The sequence below is a fragment of the Idiotropiscis lumnitzeri genome, chromosome 4 (assembly GCF_059441095.1).
Source record: "Idiotropiscis lumnitzeri isolate Australia: NSW breed Sydney's pygmy pipehorse chromosome 4, RoL_Ilum_1.0, whole genome shotgun sequence".
Classification (NCBI taxonomy): Eukaryota; Metazoa; Chordata; class Actinopteri; order Syngnathiformes; family Syngnathidae; genus Idiotropiscis; species Idiotropiscis lumnitzeri.
Window position 1 is genome coordinate 27546624 of NC_142394.1, and position 25025 is coordinate 27571648.

General features: G+C 40.5%; 2 protein-coding genes across 2 annotated transcripts; both read left to right on the forward strand.

The window, feature by feature from the left end:
* The first annotated feature begins 135 nt into the window (after positions 1–135).
* adisspb (adipose secreted signaling protein b) lies at positions 136–6554 on the forward strand. Its single transcript, XM_088292409.1, has 6 exons — positions 136–250; positions 1472–1567; positions 2974–3113; positions 3296–3434; positions 4845–4970; positions 5079–6554. Exons 2-6 carry the CDS (start codon positions 1534–1536, stop codon positions 5177–5179), a joined length of 540 nt encoding a protein of 179 aa, XP_088148535.1. The 5' UTR covers positions 136–250; positions 1472–1533; the 3' UTR covers positions 5180–6554.
* A 2064-nt stretch (positions 6555–8618) lies between these two features.
* vax2 (ventral anterior homeobox 2) lies at positions 8619–23673 on the forward strand. The gene is made up of 3 exons (XM_088294832.1): positions 8619–9527; positions 12153–12340; positions 19270–23673. Exons 1-3 carry the CDS (start codon positions 9344–9346, stop codon positions 19783–19785), a joined length of 888 nt encoding a protein of 295 aa, XP_088150958.1. The 5' UTR covers positions 8619–9343; the 3' UTR covers positions 19786–23673.
* The last annotated feature ends 1352 nt before the right edge of the window (positions 23674–25025 follow it).

Sequence of the window (25025 nt, forward strand, 5' to 3'; positions counted from 1 at the left end):
CGTGCATTACTGCTTGCCATCGTAATTAAACACATTTTTATTTGAAAATATATTTTTAAAAAGTGTGTGTCGTGGGTCGTGACGTCACAAAACACTGGTTAAATCGATGACAAAAGTCGCCAGCGGATAGCGCCACGTGACTATGTTACCAGGACAGACCACGTGACCAAACGCGGAAATGGAGTGTCGAGGGGCGTGAGGAGACGAGTTGAACCTACGCTGTAGAAAAATACAAGACAAAAAACTGCTTGTAAGTGTAACTGCGCACTCAGCGTGTGTTTGGGCTACGTACGCGAGTAAAGACTTCCCGGATACAACAGTGCGCCCGTGTTTGGGATGTGAACGTTGCTTTACTGTGTAGTTCCATTTGTGAGCTTCTACAATGGACCGTCAATGGCACTCATGTCCGAGCATGTTATTTTTTATTTTTTTTCAGGGATTTTTTTTGCATTCAGTTCTGGTGGGCAGTAGTCGTGCGCAATACTGTAGGATACGTAAATACCCATAAAGTATCGCTTGTACGTTTTAATAATTAAGATTGTCAGGTCATTTTTAAAACGTAATGAATTTACTTGACTTTTGATAGTTTAGTGCTCTCCCACTTTGTAATGAATTAAAAACTTGGAAATGAGCGCTTTTAGAACGTTGAAAATAATTAATTGATTTTCAATTAATTTGCTGTTTTGTAAATGAAACAACTAAGAAGTAGAGTAACCGTTTCACAATCAATGCTCTAAAGTTAAAGTATATTCAAATACAATCACGATGTTTATTTAAATTTCAGTCAACGTATTCAATAGCACAACTCTATGGGATTAAGGTATATCGATCTTTATTGATATTATCGATAGTTGGATCGCACCCATCGCACGTTAGCATCTCTCGTACTCTATATTTAAGTAGAATATGCTTGTGTTGAAAGAAACACTGAATGCCTATTCGACTCCCTTTTTCCTTTGTAAAATAAAAAAAAAAAAAACACTCATCCTAAATGTACTTCAGCACAAACGTAAATATTTTTTGTTGTCAGCAAAGAATAAAATGTTTGTCAAAATAAGAGCAAGGTTGCATTGATTTTTTTAATTTATTTAATTTATTTATTATTCAAGATGCTTTCTTATTAATTTACTAACGCTGTGTACTGATACAAAAAAAACCTTCTTTTTTTACACAATATCAACCAATTTCAAGTAGTTGGACAGATTATTTGTCATATATAAATAATTTTCACACCAATGGCGTAATATTGGATCATTTCCAGTCGTGGTCGGGGATCACTCATGATGAGGCAATGATGATGATGATGCTGATGATTTGGGCTGAAGCCACCAACATGCTAATCCTCTTATTGACTTGTTTTTCTCCACTGGCAGCACAGCTCGCCTCACGGTTGTCAGGCACACACTCGCTAGTTTCTCATTCCACTACTCCATCATTGCTTTTTTTTTTTTTTTTTTGTCTCCTCCTCCAGCAAGACGCCATGGCGGCGATGGCCAGGCTGTGATACGGAGTTTGCACCTCATTCCCGGGATCATGGCTGATGTCGCCGCCGCTGCTAAGAAGAAGAGTGAGTGTTGACCACGTCGCCCCCCCGTGCACCCGTGGGGCAATTTTTTTCCTGTCGACTTGGTCGGCACTCCTGGAAATTGACGCCGTGTCACGTCAGTGTTGACAGTATTCCCGACAGACGGAATTTCCAAATTGAGCATCATAATATATAACAGGGGTGGGGGGGACCACTTCAAAACCAAATGTTCACCCCTTAAGGCAACAAAGTGTGTTTCTGGTGTGTTCATCTGGAATTAGTTGTCAAGCATTTTTTGTGTTGCTCTTGAATCAAATATAATCTTGCTATCTCCGATGTCTGATGTTCGAGAGCCCTTGGATTAGGGGCAGATGTCGAGAGGAGTTCATCTGAAGTAAGCCAGTTCAGTGGGCCACGAGTGCATTCGTATGCGTTTGTCTCCACATGTGTTGCTCTCCTTTTGTGTGGGATTAGCTCAGTGGAAGGCAAACTGGAGTGCTGAGGGGACACACTTGATGCAGAAGAGAATGCAAAATAGTTTATTTTATGATGAAAAAATAATGAATCTTATTTTTATAATTAATTGACAAATTAAGTAAACAATATAATTCATGGAATATTGGCATATTTCATTTTTTTTTTCTGGAAACAACAAGATGCTGCCAAAGCGCTGGCTGATAGGAAAGTAGTAATTGATTCCAAGGAAGTACGTAGAAATGATGCAGATCAGCAGATCAACAAGAAGGAACTACAGTGGCTCTAAAAATGGGACCCAAAATCTGCACAGCTCAATTGAAAATAAAAAAAAATTAAGAGTTAAGGTAAAAATTAACTTGCACAAGTGTGCACACCCACATCTTACTTTTTGAACCAGTTACATTCCAGCTCATTTAAAATGAGTCACGACACACCTGCCACCATTTCAAGTGTTCAGATGTTTGCTTTTCTTCGTCTTTTTTTTACTTTGAGCAGAAGCTTTGGTGGAAGCGGAGGGAATTATGAACCATTCCAAATCCCAGTCAGTGTTGGTACGACACTTTCTGGCTTTTGCTGCAAAGAAAGAAAGTGACAGGAAAAGCCTACTCGAACATCTGAACTTTTTTTTTTTTGTTAATCTGAGGCAGTTTAAATGATGGCAGGTGTGTAATGGCTCCAATTTAAGATTTTGAATGCAATTGCTTCATTGTGGGCACAGCCCCATCCCAATTGAGAGGGTGTGTACACTTATGCAACCACATCTGTTATTTTTTGACATTTTCACCTGTATATATAAAGATGTTAACACAGTTGAAATGCATCCAGTCAACGCATTTCTTAGTTTCCTTAGCCTGTCTATGGCGTTCTAGATTATGTGCTAGCATTATTGTATATTAACAATATTATTGTAAGACATTTTTTTTTTTGTCTCAAATGTTTTAGTTTTTTCGTCCTTCCTTGCTTTTTTGCAGGCTCTGCCAAGACGGCAGGCGTTCGCTTCTCGGAGAAAGACCCGGCGGCCAGCACCTTGTCTCACGTCCACTTCGACGACAAGTTACACGACTCTGTTGTCATGGTGACGGCGGAGGATGACGGCAGCTTCCTGGTCAAGGTGACGCTAACCTTGCCGCCGCAGCTGTCGTCGGGACGGTTAGATTAAAGTTTGATCAGCTTAATCTTCTTTTGCGGGGAAAGGAAAGCTCAGCACAATCATAGATCATCGGCACACAAAATCAACTCGGGTTTGCAATTGGGCCGTCCAATTGATTTGAATTTCCCGCCTTCTACGTCTAGTTGGGCTTCCTGAAGGCGCAGCACCGCTACGAAATCGCCTTCACCCTGCCTGAGGTCCCGGCTCTCGGAAAGGACGTGTGTCTGGCGCCAACGCCGAGCCCCCACCTCCGCGTCATCGATGTCTCGCCTGCTCCTGAAGGTGAGCAAACTTGAGATCCGGACCACACGGAATCCTGATTGAATTTTTTACAACGTCAACGTTTCATCCACATTAAACCCAATACGATAGATGAATCTGAAAACTCTTTCCTTGCATGTCGTGTCACGTGCTTCTTATTCTTTATTTTCTGGGACTTCCTGTGGCAGCGTTACAGCGCCCCTTCAGGTCTGGCATATAAATTATAGTGTTTCAGCATCTTTGTGTTGACACTCGCATTTTATGAAACATTTTTGTGTGGTGAGGGGGAAAGTTTAAAAATAAAAAAGAAAAGAAATAGTCCAGCACTGTTTAGTTTACATAATTTTTTTAAAATTTTTTAATAATTTTTTTAATAGTTTTTTATTTATTTTTTTTTACTTTTAGTTTTTAAATTCAGTTACCATATTTTCCAGACTACAAGTCACTCAGGACAATGAGTCGAAGTAGCCCAAAAAATGCATAATGAGGTAGAAAAAACACGCATAAGTCGCACTTTTTTCGGGTAATTTGTTTTACAAAATACCAGCTCAAAAACAGACATTTCATCTTTGGAAGGCAATTTATAACATTCATAAAATAATAAAGAACAGGCTGAATTGGTGTAAGATATGCTAACACAATAACGGTTATTTAGCTACACGAAAAATAAACATGAACAGAAAAGGTGTCCCGTGTTCCTGTTCATGTTTTCGGGACACCGCCGTCCATGCTCTGATACAGAAGCAGCAAAGTCCTTTATATTTATCGCCTTGGCAACAGCCTAAGCGTGGAGAGGTACCTAACTTCGCCGTTGAGACTTTCTCACAACACGTTGTTCAAGGACCCACCTGCTGGCGAACCTCTTCCGCTAGCTGTGGCCATCTTTATTTAAAAGAAAAATAATAATAATGAAAATATTAATCATATTCCAACTCTGGTAGCGTATGAACATCAAAGTACTCAAGATAGTTCCTTGTGGTGCCCCGGTGCTGCTGGCTTGACGTCATGTGTCCTACATACTGTGGTCAGTTGGTGAGGTGGATGGCAAACTGGAATGTGTTGATTGAGGAACCCACTCGAGGGCGCAAGTGGACAAGGGCCCGTCTCTCTGGGCTCTATATCCGATGAGATGTCTCAGTGCCACCGGCCTGTTGTTATTGAGCTCCTGAGGGTGTGAGGTCTTTGGGAGCAGGATCTTTTCCACAGCTGAAGCACTTATTCAGGCTCTGGTTCAACATGTGCTGTAGAAGTCCACATATCTGATTTGTGTGTGTTTGTGTGTGTGTGTGTGTGTGTGAGAAAACATGTTTCACCTGTGTTAGGGGGACTGTTTCAGTCACGCGTATGAGACGGTTTTAGTCGTGAATATGAGATATAATGGTGTGTGTGTGTGTGTGTGTGTGTGTGTGTGTCGTCCTTGGCCACCTGCAGGAGGTCTTAAGGTGACGTGCGAGTACATGGCTCAGCAGGAGGGCGTTCTATGTGAGCAGGTGCAGCTGCTGAGTGAGGACAACGATGACGTCTGCGTCACGGTCAAAGTTCACGCCAGAGTCATGGGTACGAGTCTCGTTTCACTCGATCAGTCTTTTTTTTTTCTCTCTTTCTTATTTTTTACATGATACATTTCATATATTCAGTCTATTTATATTTATATTTTCCATTCAGACCGCCATCACGGCACGCCCATGCTCCTGGAAGGTGTCCGCTGCATCGGCGTCGAGCTGGAATACGACTCGGAGCAGAGCGACTGGCAAGGCTTTGACTGATACTCTATTGCACTGGCACACACACACACACACACACACACACACACACAGGTGACAACAGTGACTAGCCTCTTTTTGCCTTCTTTTCCCAACTCGCACTTGAGCTTGCGCCATTTGGCCACAGGGGGGCAGCAGTGGCCCATCAACTTGGAATAGGAAATAATCTGCAAAGGAACTCTCATGTGATCTTTAAACACCTTTAATTCAATTTTTTTTCTGAGTTAATAGTCAAACCGCCCCGTTTATCATAAATATAACTTTTGTTTCCCCTATTTTGAACAATAGATGTCTTAATAACTAGCAACAATGAAAGCATTTCCACCTGTGGCGATGCTATGTTGTGTTTAAGTGGCGTCGAAACGCCAAACTCAAATTGCCTGCCAATCGCAACGCAGCAACATCACCAAGTGGAACTGTATTTGCCACTTAATAGAAGCGAACAACTAACTTAAAATATGCGTGTTCTGCAAAATTCAATGCAACGTAAGCCTCTCACACACACGGTTGGAAATGTGTGAGCAAAATGCCCCCCAACACACACACTGAAGCGCTCTCACAGGCATTTCTGAAACACTCTCAGGCTGCTGCTACCTACATTTTATCTGATTTATGTGACGTGTGAACATTTCATTTGTGCGTGCGTACGAACGAGAGCATTTGCGTTAATGTGTGACAGCATTTATTCGACACGATATTGGAAAAACAATTATCGCGATAGTTCACATGAACCTAAAGAAATTATATATTTATTATAAAATGAAAGCAGTATAATTTTTTTCATGTGGTGGAATAAGCAAGCTCATTGTGTTCTTAGCCAATTAATTGTAACGACTGAGTGGCGATGGCCATTTAAGTTTGCATCCAGCTGTTCAAATTACGATAAAAGCATACAATTGCATAAGAAAATTAAGGCATGTCTTTTTAATGTACATATTGAACAAGCCATTGTCGCGATAGCGATATTTTTCGATATATTGTGCAGCCCTTGTGTAAGTCAATCAGCCGAAAAGGTTCACTCACTGACGCAGGATCAAAAATAGACTGACTACAAAATAAATGTACTTGATTAGGTGGGCAGGCATCAAATGTTTGTTTACCACCAATAAAATATGTCGCCCCCTTTAATGTTGCAAAAGCTCGCACTGTTCAATGTTTGTGTTCATCAAGTGCCTTCCTCCTTACTGTTTGTTTTCCTGTCTCGTCGTGGACGAGGACGAGGAGAAGCAACGCTATGGAGACAACGTTGCCACTGTCAAATCCTCGTCATTCCGTTTTGTTGTGTTCCTGCGTTGAGCCTTAAACGGGGAGTCGTCGTTTAGTGACTGTCCAACTGTATTTTGTGTCGTCTCCAATAAAGAAACGTGTTTCCATGTGACTTGTTGCAGTTCCTCGGATGCACGCTAGGTGGCAGTTGAGGCTGCCGAAGGTATTTAAGTGCCCATTAGGACACATTGACGCGCCACAAAATAATTACTTGTGATGGTTTCGAGGGCTGCATAATGCTCCAATAACGGATTGTTATTTTTAATAATTATATCAATTACAGATGAATCTTTTCCCCCCTCTAACTGACAGACGTAGCAAAAACGTCTTAGGCGCTAGAATGGTAACAAAGAAAATGTAACGTGTTTCTAAAATTCATGTAAAAAAAAATCTGTTTTGCAACGAGAGTAGAGCTTTTTTTTTTTTACTCCCGCAAAAATTAAATCGTGGATCTGATAAATGGGATTTTAAGCAATAGTTTCTATTAACGTTAAAATTGCAGAAAATATGGTAAAGCATGTTTTTTTTGTGACTGCCGTTACGCGTCTTTTCTTTGTCGTTTTGCAGCAAAATGCTGATTCAAAGACTCCACAAATGTCTTCATAATCATCATCAAGCATTGCATGCCAAACCCCAAAGTGTGCACGTGTGAGGATGGAATATAATCTGAAATTTGGTGAAATACATCAGATCATCAACTATTAGTTGTATTGTAAAAGATTGGAATGATAAAAATTCTACTTAGATTAAAAACACGTTTTTTTCTGAGACAAATATTTAAAGTGGCAGTGACTGCTTGTGATCGTCCAGTTCACGAACAATTCATTGTCATAATTAGTGTTCAATTTATTTTTGCTTGACGCGCGCATTTTTTTTTACATTTGCAGCAATTGATGCATAATAATTTGGCAACGTTGTGGCTGCAAAGCTTCGACAAAGAAGCCGTTTGTGGTACAAAAACACCGGCGCATGGCGAAAATAACACACACACACACACACACACACACAACAAAACATTGTCTGGCCCAAATAAGTGAAAATGCACTACAGCATTAGAGTATATTCACAAAAGCCAAATTTGAAAAAATTGTGGCAGCAGTGAATTGGCGTGTGTGTGCTCGTGTATGAGTGGGTGTGTGTGAGTGTGTGTGCAGCAATCAGCCTCCTGTTGTCTCTGCTGAGTGCGGCGTTTGATTGACAGCTACTATTGATGGCGGCTGAGATTAGGCCAGGCGAAAGGCGTAACGAGCCTCCGCACTGTGCCGTAATTACGACCTTGGAGAAAGAAAAAGCAAAACTATATTTATATCATCCCCGCACAAAAACGCTTGTTTGCTGCGAAAGCGTCACAACAAGGCGCCGCAGGTGCACTATGCAACACCACACATCACAACAGATGACAACAAGCCCACTCGTGACTGCAAGCACTGCAATCTTCCCACACCCCTCTGCTCTTCTTCTCTCATATGAAGCATTGCGATGATCAATTTCATGTCAATGTGCCACTTAGTGTGGCACATTATATGCATATGCATATGCATATGATGATATGTATATAAACAAGGTAAGATTTCTCGATATGATGAATTTTTGCCAATATATATATATATATATATATATATATATATATATATATTTCTTAACTTGCTTAACCTGTGCATGACATTGCATCATAATATATATTTTATTTAAAAATATTTTCTTTAATAAGAAATTATATAAAATAATGATGCATTTTTTCACAATATAAAATAGAAATTATAGTCAATGGTTTGCAATTATACGTATCCAACTGTAGCCTGCAACCCTTTATTTACTTGCATATCATTTAATACATACAATGATGTGTGTATGGTTGTGTCGTATATATTAAATATACAGAGGGGTGCAAAAGTAGGCATGCAGTTGTATTACATCGGTCAAATTACCGATTTTATATGATGAATGCTTCATTTTTTTACTAGTTTTTATAACCTAGTAACGTGACAAAAATAAGTCTATTGTAAATATTTTCTCTATTTTATGACTTTTGCACACCCTTGTATATGTATCTTATTCTATCATAAATTCGGGGGGGGGGGACAATCTACTCATTGTTTCATGTTTTTGAATTGTAACGATTTTGTAGCAAATCACCCAGTCGAGCGTTTCTTCGATTTACGACATTCTCAACATACGCCTATTTGGAGTAGCGTAGAGCGTGTGCGTGTGCGCGTGTGTGAGCGTGTACGTGGGTGAATGTGTATTGGGGGCGGGGATTCCCGTTCGGCCCGTATTTGGATTTCCGGCTGCGGGGCCACCGAGGCGTCACCTCTTCACGTTCTCGCCTCCAAATGAGAGCCAATCAGGAAAGAGCCGGACGTGACGTCACTTAGCCGGCAAAGTGGCTTTTACGAACCCTAACGGAAGACGGTGGACATGACAAATTGGTGGTGCCCGGGTGTGTTTCGCTTTCCAGTCAATCGTTTGCACTTCCAAAGTTGCCTGTTCGCCTCACTCACTTGAGTCGTGTGTGTTTGTGTGTGAAGGGGCGGTGGGCCGCCTCCCCTTCCAGCCCAAAATCTTCCCGACCCCCCGCCCGCCTCACTCCTCCTCAGCTCTTGGTTGCCTTCCTTGGCCAATTCTCGGCTTCCGTAGTGTCGCCGGGCCGGGCCGGGCCGGGCCGGGCTGGGCTCGCCCTTACTCCACTTCCGCGTCATGCCGGCCACACACCTGAGGTCCCCTCCGTTTGTCTGCCAGGTGCTTCCACGCTGAGTGGTTTCTTTCTTTCTTTCTTTTTTTTTTTTTTTGCTTTATTCCCCGTGGGGGAGAGGAGCGGAGGCCATGCCCCTCGCGCCCCTCCAAGAGGAGGAGAAGCAGTAGAAGAAGGAGAGCAGGGAGGACGCGAGGAAGGAGCCGTACATGATGTTCGATGAGGCCGCGATGGGCGACGGGAGCCCCCACCGCGGTGGAGCCAAGCCGCTGTGCCGCTCGCCTCTGCACAGCTCGCCCGACGCCCCCGGCACGTCGTCGTCCACGCCCGACGACGCCCACGACAAACTTTTGGGAGTGGACCCCGACTACTGCCGGCGGATACTGGTCAGGGGTGAGTGCGCCAGTTCGTCATCCCTAGCAAAAAATAAAAATGTATTTAGTAGGTCACTTCAAATTCGCTTTTGAACTTTATAAAACGCTTCATTTGTTTTTTTAATATACAAAGAAGACAAAACAATAGAGGGGTGGGAGCGCCTCGTTATCTGTTTGACAACGGTGATGTTACACCCTTCCAACTATCGGCTTCAAAATAGCCCAATCATTTTATTTGTTTATTTATTTATATTTAATCCAGTATTTAATCCAGTTTTGATATATTTTTGTTTTAACAGCCCCGTTGTTTTAAGGAATTTGACATTTAGCTGTCCACGCTTTATGAGGCCAACAGACCGAGCAAAAAAATAAACAGTCTTAGAAGATTTTTTTTTCTGAAGAAATAACCATTTAAACCTGCTAGATTAAAAAAACAAAAATAAATAAAACAATCACAATTTTGGTAAAAAAAAAAAAAAAAAAAAGGAAACCCAACAGAACCGCTGTTGGGTATTTTTTTGTACAAAACAATCCGGAAAGTTCGGTCCAATTTTGGACCAAAAGTGTTTTGTTTTTTTTCTTAAGAGTGTAATTTAGCACTCCGCAATCGAAAGGCAAAAGCAACGTATACGTTCGCAAGACATCTGAAATGAAATGGATAATTCATCTAAAAGAACGTAGCACAATTAGCGCGAAATGCGTGAAATGTGCAATAAACGTTTGAAAGAGTGCCCGCATGCAATATGTGCCCCATTTTTTTACGATAAAAAATAACCCAATAGCTGCACCTGACATATTTATTTCCAAAACAAATGTGTCTTATTTGCGTCCTCAAGCCAAATAATCCTTTTTGTGGTGTGAGGTTCGAAAAACGGCAATTAATGAAATGTGAAATTTGTAGATAGAAAATGTCGAATTCATTTTTCCCGTTTGGTTTTATTCCACTTTTTTTTTGTGTGCCGTGGATTATTTTTATTCTTAAAGGCGCGGGGTCACTGAGAGTTCAGCGCACTCGCTTTCGTTGTTTTTTTTTTCTTCTTCCCAGGAAAAAAACAACCAACAAAACTGTTCCTCGTCGCTTTTTGCGTCACGTTTGGCCTTAAAATTGCAAACCAAGCAAACAATGAACAGACTTATTAGCCAACAAGCAAGCAAGCTGCTTGACGTCTTTTTTTTGCGCGTGTGTGTGTGTGTGTGTTTTCTACTTGTGCCCATCTCGCACGTGTTCTCGCCTCATTTCAACGATTTGCTTGCATCATGTTTAATTCAGGGTGGCTGTTGATTTTTTTTTTTTTTTGAAGTGGCCGGGTTCCATATTTCATGACTTGAAAGCATGCTGTGGACAAAGACTAAGAGCACCTCTGTCTGACCAACAGCAACAAATTGACACTTGAATCTGTTCCTCCTCTGAAATACACTCAGGCAGGGTGGGAGGGGATGATGCAAAATGCTGTTGTAGGTGAAAATGACTGATACGATCTCTTTTTCTCCTTGGGAGCAAAAGGTCGTCTACATATGGAATATTTTAGATAATATGAATGTCCAATAAGTCATCAAAACAACAGGTACATATTATTACCGTGTGTTCGTTCAAGAGAAGAGTACACTTTATTATTTTAGTAATAGAAATCTAATATTGCAGATAATAATGTTGTTACTACTGCTATTATTGCACATATATATATATATATATATATATATATATATATATATATATATATATATATGTGTATATGTGTATGTGTGAGTGTCTAAGTATGTGTATCTATTTGTTTAAAAAATATGTGTATGTTGTTATTATTATTAGCTGCAGTTGTAGTAGTAACAATAATATTTTACTTTTAAACAAAGTTTATGCTGCTGCTACACTGATTATTATTTTTTTATTTACTCAATTGAATTTCGTTAAGTAGTTGCAAAGCATCTTGGGTGCAGAGAATTTCTTTTTTATATATTTACTTAAAAATGATCTGTAGCCAGATTATTTTATTTTGTGCAGGGACATGATAAAGTAAAATTGTGTAAATTCAACACACACTTTTTTTTGTACTTGCAGTAAAACGTTAATAATTATAATAGTAATAATATTATTATATCAAGTATATACAGTATACATATTGCATAATATTAATTTTGCATGTGTAAGATTACACACACAAACGATACAATTTTATTTTTAGTAGTATTAGAAATGGTAACAATTATTAATATTATTAACGAGAAAATAGTACTAGTTTTTATAGTTTGGCTAGTGAGTAATTAAGTAACGTAAATGAAAATAATAAAGTGAAATAATTGTCATTAATAAAAACTTGTTGATGTAGTACTAGTAGTAGTAATAGTAGTAGTAGTGTATGTTCAAACATGATATATACTACAACTGCTACGACTCAACTCAAACTGCTCACTTTAAGACAACCACCACTGTATGCTGTACATCGAGCCAAAAAAGTCATACATTTAAGTATATAAATATTATTAATTTACAATTTTAACATTAGTAATAATCTTATCAATCGAAACCATTTTGATGTTTCTACTGCTGCTATTAACAATAACGCTAAAGGACATTAATGACGATGATGACGTAAGTGTGCTCCTTTTTTTTTGCTGCGCCCCTGGCGGCGGCGGCGGGGATGAGCAGACGCCAAAGGCACCATCCGCGAGATCGTGCTTCCCAAAGGTCTGGACCTGGACCGGCCCAAGCGCACGCGGACCTCGTTCACGGCCGAGCAGCTGTACCGACTGGAGGTGGAGTTCCAGCGCTGCCAGTACGTGGTCGGCCGCGAGCGCACCGAGCTCGCCCGCCAGCTCAACCTGTCCGAGACGCAGGTGAGAAGCAAGCACGCACGCACGCGACACGCCTACCACGCGTAGCCAACGCGCTCCTCCATTGGTTCGCTTGGCTTTGCCTACTTGAGTCGCGGGCCAATCAGAGGCCACCACTGCAAAACACATACAAAAAAGCCCCCCCGCCCAAAAAAAAAACATGGAGTGTGTGGTTCGTCATATACGCAAGATGCGTTTATTTTTCAGCTCTTCGCTATTTGAGCTATTAAAAACGGAGCAAAAAGTCGTCATGTGTTTATCTACATTCCTTTTTTCTCGTTGGTTGAATCCGCCTTTACAACGTTGTGAAGCCTGTCAATGGAAATTCAAATGTCGCACAAATCACACATTCCGAAGAAAAAAAATATACTTCATTCATAATAACTCCATATCTATCTTAAATCAAGAACCTGACGCTATAAGGATGGACCTTTCATTGTCATTATTGTATTTTCATCTAATTCTAAAAAATGAACCATAAGCATCCTGAAAGTTGTATTTATATTATTGAATGTCGTAAACTCAAACTGAGTTGCCTTGGAAAATCCTAAAATAATATACATAAAATATACATAAATTTTCCACATTTCCAATCCATCAATCATGAATTAACACTTTTGAATTTAGTACATCCCTGCATGAACAAAAACAAATCTAAAAGGTGTATAAAAAAAAGTATATACATCCATACATATTTATTTTCAGTGGAGAAACATAGGCAGATTATTATGAGAATGAATTTGTTTTTGTTGTTATGAAGATTCTGGTTTAACTTGATACATTTTTTTATTGTAACAATGCAACTTTTAGTGCACTTTTAATTCCTTTATGGCATTTAGGGGTGCAATTTGAAATTATGAGGAGGGTTGCTCGAAAATATTCTCCACTGGGCTCCAAGTTTTGAGAATGCCTGCTTTTAAGTGAGTGTGGCATACAGTGGATACAATTCAAATAAAAAATATAAAAAAATAAAAACAAATCTTGTGCTTGGATCGAATAACCTTAATTTATTCACATTGATACATTTTATTATATGTATGCAAATACAGAAAATTTCGAGTCTTCCATGAATTACCATGTATGTTATTAGAGGAGGCCAGAATAAAGTTCAGCTGTTCTAGTAGACTTTGCCTGACGTTTGAGCAGTTGTGTGTGTGGATGGGCTGTTGTTGCCATGACACAACGTCTGCCCGCCACGAAGTGGTGGCGTTGTGTTCCAGCCTGGGCGCGACATGACGTGAGTGGCGTGTGTCAAAGGCGGACCATGTTGGCATTGTCCTCCGTCGAGGCCCAAGCAGGCGGCGTCTGGCCCGCAGGAGCAGCCGCCATGACGCACACTGGCCCGACTGTCCCCAACGATGGCGACAGGAAGCGAGACAGTTGAGCACGCTTGGCCTTGCCACACAAGCACTTCAGTTTACGTGTTAGAGGCAATTTAGTGAAAAGGGAAGACAAATTCTCGTTTGGATATCGATTTTCTCCTCGGAAAAATTGTCAGGCAAATTTATTTTCATTGCAAAAAATGGCCTTGAATTTAGCACCAGTTGAGGTCGCTAAAAAGTTGACTGGAAAAGTTGAATAACTGAATCGAAAAACTAATCCTCCCACCAAAAAAAAAAAGATTTAAAACTCTGTTGCTGTTTTGTAGATTTTATTGATCATTTCTTTGGAATACTTGCGGAATACACGCCTCACCATCAAATACATCCAGTGCTTCCGTCAAGTCTTCAAAGGCACTGAATCCATGAATCTAAAAACAAGACCGGCAATCAAAAAAAAAAAAAATCCCTAAAAATGGTAGCACATAATAAAGTAGAGTTTATAGACGTACATATATGCATATATATTAGGAGTGGCAAAAATTTAATTTAGATTCAACATATTTTACTTTTTAAAATATATCAAGATGCATATTTAACTCATTCAATCCATAAATCATACTTATACGTTTTCAAAAACGTAGTCCCGCCTCCCGTAGACGTATTTATACGTCTTAGCCTTTTTTTTTTTTTTTTCACATCATAGCTCCGTTTTTTTATAGCATTTGAACTTAATATTCTGTTGGCCTCGCAAAATCCCCAAAATGCTGCAATTGAGGGGTTTCCTCTCGTGAAAATTTCTGGGATTAAATGAGTTAATGATCTTTAACTGGAGAGCTTCATCTTGCCACATTGACAGTACTGACAAGGTTTTTTTCGCGTCATTCCCCCTCCAATTAAACCGCGAATCGAATCGAATCGGAATCTCGCTGAATTAAATTGTTCCTCTTGAAACATGAACCGTCCTTGAATCGGAATAGTTTGCCAGTTCCCAGCTGTGGCGAGAATGTCGTTTCAGGCGAAGGCTCACCTGAGCGCCCCCTCTGGCCGGCGTGACCCATTGCGAGGGGGGGAAGGGCGATGGGCCTCATAACTGTCCCAAGTGCTTTTGTGCTAAGGAGGGATTAGGGCGGCCATATCTATCAGGCCTTCTATAAGACGGGGTTAACCCCCGGCTGAACCTGGCTGCTCTGATGGCGACCGGTCCCGGTGAGAACTCCAAAGGTCGCTAGTTTGTCAAGAGATTTTATTTTTTTTTTTTTGGCACTGCCTTGCCAATCGGGAGGCGTTCGGTCTCCTGCAAGATCGCAGTTGGGCTTTTCCCTCAAAGGGTTCCCGGCTTCACATTTTTGACTTTTCCGGGCCTTGAGTTTGTAAAGTTGAGCATTTTTGATATGTGTGTGCAGAATTTCCCCGATGTTAGCCAGCCAAGCAATTTCAGTCACCATATCGACAATTTTAGCGTGAAATTCCCGATAGCAATTCACACGTTAGCTTGAAAGTCGGCACGAGTAGTTTCTCAAACTTTTTTGGGTCCAAGAGAAAAAAATTATCATTGTAATCCTAACGCCAATTAAACCAGGTGTGCCCCTAAATATCATAGGATCAAATAAATTGATCATTTTGGGGCCGGCGGGGTAGGGGTGATTCCCAAAATGCGTTAATTCAGTTGAAATTTCTACAAGAGCAAAGACCAACAAAAAGTTGTCATCATTCATAATCATAATTTCTGATCGGTCATATTTCAAAAAGTGTATATGAAAAAAAAAAACAACTACACTCTGGTAGATTTGTGGCGTGGAAGTAATAAAAAATTTGTTCAAGTAAAAATGGAAAAAAAATCTGCAAAATTCCTACTGACCGTGCCCGTGAGTTGGTATCAGCACGGGAACAAATTTCCACTTCGAACGTGTTTGATCATTTAGTTTTCTGTCATTACTGCTTTTCCTTCCATTTTTTTTTTATCAGCAAATAATTCACTAATCCTTCTCTTGTACCAAAAAACAAGCAAAGTTATTCACATACATGCTGCTCAGTAGAGCGGGATCAAGTTTTCTGTTGCGGCAAAGTGGGAAAGAGCGTTTTTGTTTTTGCGTCAGGCTTTCTAAACGTCGAAGCAATCGCTCACGGCGAACAGCGTCGTGGATTCCACTGATCTCAGAGTCCGTTGTCTTGATCTGGATTGTGCAGTTTTTTTGTGTTTTTTTTTGCAGCTGTGCGTATCCACGGCGCCTGATTGGCTGACCTCTGCCCGACTGACCCACTCGTGTCCCACTGCCCTTGAATTTAACCTCACTGCCGCCACTCCTTTTTTTTCCTCTTGTCCCTCTCATCTGGCACTTCACACAATTTAGACGCTGATTTTGAATCCAAGAAGGTTAGGGTTAGCGTAACACTAAATGTAAGCTTTTGGCACACATGCAAAAAAAAAAATAGTTAATACATTGACCGAAGAAAACTGTCTTAAGTACAGCAGCAAAGTATTTGTAATTTTCCATGATTAATAAGCATTTTTCTTATCCAGAATTGTCCATTGCATTTTACAAAAGTCGATTTTAAGAAAAAAAATCATAAAATAAAAATAAAAACAAATAAGTAAAATAAATAAAAATAAAAAAAATTAAAAAGTAGGATTATTTTTTACATTTAATAGATGTTAATAGATGAAAAAAAAAGGATCCAGAATTGTCCACCCTATGCATTTTACAAAAGTCGATTTTAAGAAAAAAAAAAGAACTAAAAATAAAATCAAATAAATAAGTAAAAAAAAATAAAAATAAGAAAATAAAAAAAATTAGAAAGGAGGATTATTTTTCACATTTAATAGATGTTTACCAGGAGCGAAAACTTTTTCCAGCACATTTAATGTTTAATAATTAAAACATATGTAATATAAAATGTATATAACACAATAAGATGTTTGGCCATTTGTTTTAATTTCCTGCTTCCGCTGCGGTCGCAGCATGGTAGCTAAACAAGGCCTTAGTTGCCTTATAAATTCTTATTTCGTTTCATGTGCGAAAAATAAGTAATACTTGTAAGGAAGGAATGTTCTGTGCTTGTCTCCTGCGTTTAGCCTGTATGATTGCTCATGAGCTCATAATGGCATGCCACTGGCTATTTGCAGATGTGGCGTCACCGAATATTGTAAACGGGGACGGGGTGGCCATCGGGAATGTCGGAAAAATATGTCAATTTTCCTGAACGGCTGCTATATTTCTTTGACGATCATTTTTACTACTTTCCTTATAAATGGGCTTAAGTGTGATGCAGAATAACAAAATATATTCAAGAATAGTCATTATAGCAAAAAAAAACAACAACACATTTTTAAATCTGATAATTTACGCAATCGTTGAACTTTTGGAAATTTCCGGAGCAAAATGCCACCATTAACGAGCAGTCTGGAGCCCTGGGCAGCTCTCTTTTTTTTTGTTTTAGTAATTAATTAATTTTAATTAATTGATTGATTTTTTTAATATTTGATATTTCATACACAAGCTTGCTTCACATATTTAAAAGTATAATAAATGATACCAGCAAATCAGTGGACAATAAAAAAGCTTTATTTTTTTTTTGGAGGGTGCACACGATTGACGAGAAATTCCGGTAGTTACTCGCCATCACTGTTTCATGTTCAGGTTGTGTGCCACTGTAGGAGGGCACTTCCGTTTCCTCTTGGCGAGTGCGTTGGGGCGGGTGTGCAAAGGCCGAGGGCCGGGGCAAAATACAGGTCAGGCCAGATCCAGATGCCCCTCGGCATAATCTGTGCCCCAGCGCTGAACCCTGGATCCCATTAAAAAGGATTTACGTGCAATAGTGTAGATGTAGCAAAGGCAGCTTTGCTTTCTTCTCCTCTCATCAGTTTCCCTCCAATCAAATCCCTCGCCATAGATAGTAGCGTAGGCCTCGCCCTCGCCCTCGCCCCCGCCTGGACGCGTACTAAGAGCTTTCCACGCAACGTTGGCTGTTGCGCACTTTTCCCCGGCCTTGCTTTGGCCACCCGCAATCTCATTATACGTGCCATGGCCGCCAGCTGACTCATGAGCTCACTTGGCCGAGGCTCACCATGACTCCGCCCTCACGGCGCGCTGATACCGTCTCACGTAAACGCTTGATCTGCTCGGGGGCAGGGATCGGCGTGCCAGTCGCTCGGGATCCACTTTTCGCATGCGCTTGACACACTACTCGCGGCACACTGCATTAAACATGGCCGACAAGGGCGGCAGGAGTTTGCAGCGCTTTGCTCCTTGGAGATTAGATTTCGCCATCCCGGCGAGTGTCCAACGGTTGTACGTGTGCGCTCCCTCGAGTGACGCGCAGAAGAATCACCACCATACATTGTTAAAGATTGATCTCAGTACAACGCTTTTTTTAACTTTTATGTGCTATACATTTTGTGCAGTATATTCCTTAGCGCCTGTTTTGGCGCTAGCACCGTTCTCCAAATTGTGAATTAGCTTCCAGCTGTTTATTTGTGTTAGACATTTGCTGTAAAACTCACACAGAAAACAAAAGAGTAGTAGAAATATTTCATTTCATCAAACAAAAGTCAACGAATGGCAATGCTAACGTATTATACAAAATGCTACAGACAGGCTAGCGAAAATTGTTACTTGTGGCGTTAAAAAAAAATCACAGTCAGGAAATATGTCGCCCCTTTCTTATTTAAGAGTTTTTATTCATTTTGTTTGTGTTTGAATAATGTTGTTTAGGAGTTTAGTTGACATAATTTGCTACAGAAGTCTGATGCTAGCTTGCGTGCGCAGAGCATTTTGCGTCAATGCAACGCAACATGCGCGTACCAACTGAGGCGTAGTTCGTTTGACCGGAGTGGTTTGTTCGAGTGTTGAATCTGATGTTCATTCGTGAACCTGCTTTAGTGATCAGTAACTTAGCGTCCGTCTGTTAAATTGTGTGAGTTTCAAAGTCTAACAGGAAGTGCTCTGCTGTGTTGCTGGCTTGGCAGCGTTTTGAGCAGTTAAGCTCATGTTAGAAGGCGCGAGAGTCACAAGCACCTGTCTTGCGACATTAATCACCATTTGCTGTTTTCGGCCATTTTTAAGCACGGTAGCCAATTTGATATACAATGAATAAAACATATGTTAGCTACAATTAGCGTTAGCATTTACCTGGCTCCGGTTTGAATGCAAATTAAACTACCGTATTTCCCGGACTATAAGCCGCTACTTTTTTCCTAGATTTTGAACCATGTGGCTAATACAAAAGTGCGGCTTTTCTGTAGATTTTTCTTTCACCAGTAGGGGGCGCTCTATAGTTCAGAAAATATGATAAATAAATAATTTTTTTTTTCTCTTGGGTCTGTTCTGTTTTTATTAAAGTTGCTGCCGTGTTAAAAGGCGCTGTTTTAACAATCTTCACAGTACAAAATCGTCTGTACATGCCGTAAACATCGAATCTTTTTCGAAAACTGCGGCTTATAACCTGGTCCGGCTTGTGTGTCGGTTTTTTTTGTTGTTGTTGTTTATAGTTTATTTGCCAGACCTGAAGGGTCCAAAGTTTAAAAAATACCCGTGAAGAGGACCTTGATCACGGACTAAATTCCAAAGGCAATATTGAGGCTGCTCTTTGTTTGTCTACTGGCCACTGCAGGTCAAGGTGTGGTTCCAAAACCGTCGGACCAAACAAAAGAAGGACACCAGCAAGGATTCGGACAAGCGCACGTCATCATCTTCCGAGTCTTTGGCCACCTGCAACATCCTGCGTCTCCTGGAGCAGGGCCGGCTCCTGTCGGGCCCCGCTCCACCTGCCCCAAGCCCCCTCCTGGCTCCTCCGCCGCACCCCGCCAACGGTTCTCTGCTGAGCAGCCCCGGGGGCGGCTCCTCCGGCTCGCCCGGGATCAGCAGTAGCAGCAGCAGCACCCCCCCCAGCTCCCTCCCCGGGGCCACGTTCGGGCTGCCCCTGCACACGTTGGCCGGCACCCCGCCGTCCCCCCGGCTGGCCGTCGCGCCGCCGCCGCCGCACTCCCTCTGCTTCTCCGTGCCGCTGCTGGGTGGCGCACATCATGAGCTGACCTCGGCCTACGGCTGCGGTTCCTCGGCTTTCGAGCCGTATATGAGGATGGACCGCAAGGAGGCTGATCTCGGGGGGAAGAAAACCGTTTCTTGAAGTGACTTCTGGGACCTGAAGGGGTACCATGTGACTCATCTAATAGACTCTCCCTACTGTTTTTATATGCTTTTCTCCTGTGTGTGTGTGTGTGTGTGTGTGTGTGTGTGTCAGTGTGAGTGAATGAGAGCCAGCGCAGCATCAAGTGATTTCCGTTCTGTGAAAATCCGGAAGAAGCACTGAGGCTGTGTTTGAAATCACTCCCTATTCAATTGAGTGACTTTGCCATTTTATGGAGTAGTTAAAAAATGCACTGAATGCAGTAGCGTGCAAAAGGGGTGAGGGGGGGCGGGGGGAGTTGAATGGGCCAGAGCCCCCCAGCATCCACGGCCCTGTGCTTTGCATGTCATCAAACTTTTTTTTTTTTTCAAAAATGCCACCGAAAGGATACTTCCAGGTCCTGTGGTTATATAATTTTTGAATTTGCTTAATTTGGTTGCACGTTTGAAATGAGGGTACAATTACGTCAGTTTACATTTTAATCATGTGCAGCTGATAATTACAATTGGTCAATTCAAAGGACTTTCCCAGATCAAACAAGACAAAGATTTTAATTCTTCAAAGTATATTAAATATTATTGTAAGCCGCTGTAACAGTATGCACTTTCACCAAAAAAAAAAATGCTTTCAATTCAAACGAATAGCACATGAAAATTGAATAGAAATTCAACATTTGAAAGCAAGACCTTATGAAAGATCAAATGCAAAGAAAGTTAAATACAACCGAACCGTTCTTAAGTGTAGTGGATTAAAAAAAGATTGCACATTTAATTCAGTAATGCTTTTGCACACCACTAGAGGGAACCACATCCCATCATCAAAGTGCGTTATTTTGTAAAATACACTCAACTTCCTGTAATCGAATGTTATTAGGACTGATTTATTTGTTCAATATTTATTACGGGAGTTCATCCTGCCTGATAATTATGCAACAGTAATGACAAAATTTACTTGACGATCAATTTTTAATTTCACTAATAGGTGAGCAAAGTAAGGATCATATTAATAATAATAATAATAATAATCAGATTTATTTTGCTCTTTTCAACTCCAATAGTCCTCAATCTGAAAATTTCGATTAGGGAATGACTCCGAACACAGCCTCTGCTTGAAAAAAAAAAAGTGTAGCATTTAAATGTTATTTAAATATCTTTGTGGTTCTTGATTTGCTCGTGTTTGTGCGTGAACTAATACTGTGGTAGGTAGCTCTAGTTCTGGTAGTTTGGTTACAAAGACGCGAGAAGCATACGTGCCCAGGCGAAAATGAGCAAATTTGCAAAGAACTCTCCGTTTGAGAAAAGAAACTTACTTCCTTGACACCAATTGCAGTGGACCCCTACATAGCAGTGGTTTGGCACCTGCGAGTTCTATCGGCACAAATTTTCTTTAAATTTTTTTTTTAGAAAAACTGGGAAATATACATTAGCGGTGTGTATCCCGCCAATAAAATAACTTCCAGAGGTTGTTTTTGTTGTTCTGAGGACCCTCAGTCAGAGCAACTCCAACTTGGTGGCCATTTTGCAAGCACTTTAGGTCGGCGTGTCCTTTGGAGCCGCCTCAACTCTCGCCAAGCAACTCGCTTGACCCTCCACCGGAGTGACGGGCTCGCTCGCCTGCGACCGCCTGCTGCTCTCGTCTCAAATGCAGTTTATTTTTCACGTCCGCGCCAAAGCCTTCAGTCACAGACTCGGAATCCAAATACACGCAGAGACATCAGTTGTTGGTTATTTTTGGGTCACCCAAGCCTCCACTCTTTGAGGAATTTCCTGACTTCTTCACCGATCTGCACTTATTCCAAAAAAAAAAACACAAAAAAAACGGCGACCGCTGTAAAATGTGCAAAGCGATCGGGATTGAAGCGCACGTCCACACCAACGTTCGAAATGTCATGTGAGGAAAATGGCGTGCGCACGTGTTGCAAGCGAAGTCACCTCAGGGACACAATTCACGATTCTGTCTCACACACGCCACCGAAACACATCAAGGTCATTCGAGGTCAACCAAACTAACCAAATAACAGAAATGAGTCAAATACAAACAAAAATGCTTTTACAAAACGAATATTTCCTAAAACAGCATGTTGCGCCTCGAAAACTTAAGGTGGGACTCGTCATCGTGGAAAAAAAATACCGCTGTGTTTTTTCTTTGTCAAATGAGCTTTTGGTTTCATTTGATTTTGTTTTGCTGCACCACGCCTGTACAAAAAAAAAAGTTTGCCACTTGTACTTGACTTGATTACACAACACTTTTTTCATTATTTCATTAAAATATTTCACATGACAGAAACTGTGTATATTAAAAAAAGAAAAAAAATAATACTAATCAAAACAAAATAAAAACTGACAAACCTCCAAAAAGTCATTATAACAGACTGGGGGGGGGTGGAAAGTCAAAAGAAAATAAAAACGATAATGTAAATTAAAAAAAAAAAAAAAAGTAAAGCCCTCTCACACACTACTGAAAAACTCTCTCACACGTATTACCAAAAAACACACTCACATTCTTCTAAAATTCTCTCACACACACTACCCAAACGAAAACACCCTCACACTCTACTAAAACGCTCTCACACACACTACCCAAACGAAAACACCCTCACACTCTACTAAAACGCTCTCACACACACTAATGAAATTGTTTCCTCACACAACTTAAATCCTCTCACAACACAAAAGAAATGCTCACACCCACTGCTGTATTATTTGCACGCAAACACTACTGATATGCTCTCATACTTACCACATCATTTTTTATCAACACAACTGAACAGCTCTACAAAAATGCTCGCACACGCCTGAGAAGTTCCCACATGATGAAATGCTCCCTGCGTCATTTTTAGTGAACGACTCTCACAGGCACTACTGAAACACTCTCATTGCTTACTGACACTCACATTACGCTGAAATGCTCTCACTGCTGACATACGCATTATTTTGCTCTTTTGCACTCATATACGCTCAAGAAACTCTCAGAGGCTACTAAAAATCTCACACTACTACTGAAACATTTTCACACTACTGAAATGTGTCACTCGTGTTCGGCCGAAATACTCTCTCAAATGAAATGATCGCACAGATTTTTATGCCCTCATAGGCACTACTGAAACTCTCACACACCGTCCTAAAATGCTCACAAACACTTCTGAAATGTATTTTTTTATTTTTTATTTTTTTTATTTTGCATATGTGGACGACTGAAACACTCTAACACGGATACAAACATACGTACATTTGAAATGGTCTTACATACATTTTTGCAATTGATTTTTGTTGGCACATGCAACCAAATTCCTTTTGCTCATTTACACAACTGACACTTCACACACTACGAAAACACCCCCACACACACACACACCCACACACACTACTGAAATGCTCTAATACAAACACTGGATATATTTTTTTGCTTTCACCTACTCTCATATAATGCTCTCATGCACGCTATTGGAATTCAAATTTCGGTTGCCCTATTTGGATATGACGTCTGAAAGGGTTTGTCTAACGTGAATGAGAACATTTCAGTCGTGTGTGTGTGGGAGTGGGAATCTTGAACGATCACCCTGACGGCGCCTCGACACTTGTTGAAGCCCATTTGCGCATTTGCGTTCTGCTCTGCACGGTCATCACTTCTTTTCTTTTTGTTGTTGTACATAGCTCGAATTGTATATACACTATATCATCATAAATATTATAAGTCAATCTTTCTGTGTGGTTGACGGAGAAAAGAAAAGAAAAAAAAATCCTTTCTAAATATGCTTTACAATTCTTTGTTTCTTTAACATTTTGCACTTATTTAAAGAGGATTTCGTCTGTTTTCTGGACTGACCTTTCTATTGTACAATATTGTATAAGTACTTTGATTGATATAATTATATGTCTATGTCTTTTGCCTCCTGTCTACAGTGTCGTGTGTCCTCCGCTCTCATTCAAATCCAAAATGTTTTGTGCACTTCGGCAGTTAAACGTTTCATATTCGGGCTGTTCAGCAAACCATGAAAAAAAGCAAATTTAAATATTGTTCAAAATAACTATATATATATATATATATATATAATTATGATTTTTTATTATTAATTATTTTTATATTTTTCAGAAACCTCAATGGCATTTTGTTTTACAAGCTTGTTGGACAAATCCAAAATTAATTTGGGCACTTTGCAAAGCTTAATTCAAATAGCTTATTAGTTGATTTCGTTGTTGAGTCCGAGCAAAAGACCCTGCTCAAATTTCCTCCACCTGGGCTTCCCATATCAACGCTGCTAGAGTGAGAAATTTTGAGAATTTTATTTCTAGCAGAAGATAAGAAAAATTCCCGCAAAGCAGAAAGCAATTAGAATGGTCGAATGGAAATATACATGCAAGTTTTTTACCCAATTAAATTGTTACAAGCTTTGTAGACAACCAAAGTGGAAAAATGTGATTAATCGCAATTAGTTATGTAAAATTGTCATTAGTTAAATTCTAATCAAATTGCTTGACAGCACCTTTTTTATTTATTAATATATATACTCACACACACCCTCAAATATACACTAAAAGCCTTGCATTTTCACCTTTTCAATCCTTCTAAATACCTCTTTCACTCAGATATTTTTGATTTTTATTTCCCATGCATAAACCGTCATGCCCTTGGGCGTTTATCTCGCAGCTGAAATTGCAACATATCACAGATGGTTCAGCGGAGAAAAAAACGGAGGCTTTGGAGCAAATAGCTAAGAGCTTCCAACAATGACGTTGATGCCATTTTTTCTGCCTCGAGGGCAAACGACTCTATGAATATTTCTCGAAATTTCACCCGACGTTTAAGAGGCGCACCCAAACACGGCCACGCACACACGTGTACGCGCCAACGTCCGCATCCTCGGCCCAGACGTCAGAACGAGGCACTTGCGCACACTGGGACAATTGAGCGGCAGGGTGCCAATTATGGTGATTGGCACGTCTCTTTGAGCGAGGATGGGCCTGCAGAAAGGGGACCAGATGGGTGGCCTGTTGTGTCGCTTAGGCCTCGGCCAAACACATCACAACATTGTCACCACACAATTGCAAGTCCCATCAGGTGCGCCCGGACCAGCGTTTTGTAGAAATCCGCCCAAAGGTACCTTGGTGAGAAAACACATTTATTTCTTGATTTTTATTTTTTTTTTCGTATTCACTTGGCATTGCATTTGTGTACACACACATAGTGACCATTGGGCCCACATATCTTTTTTTTAAAAAATATTTTACACTGATTATGGT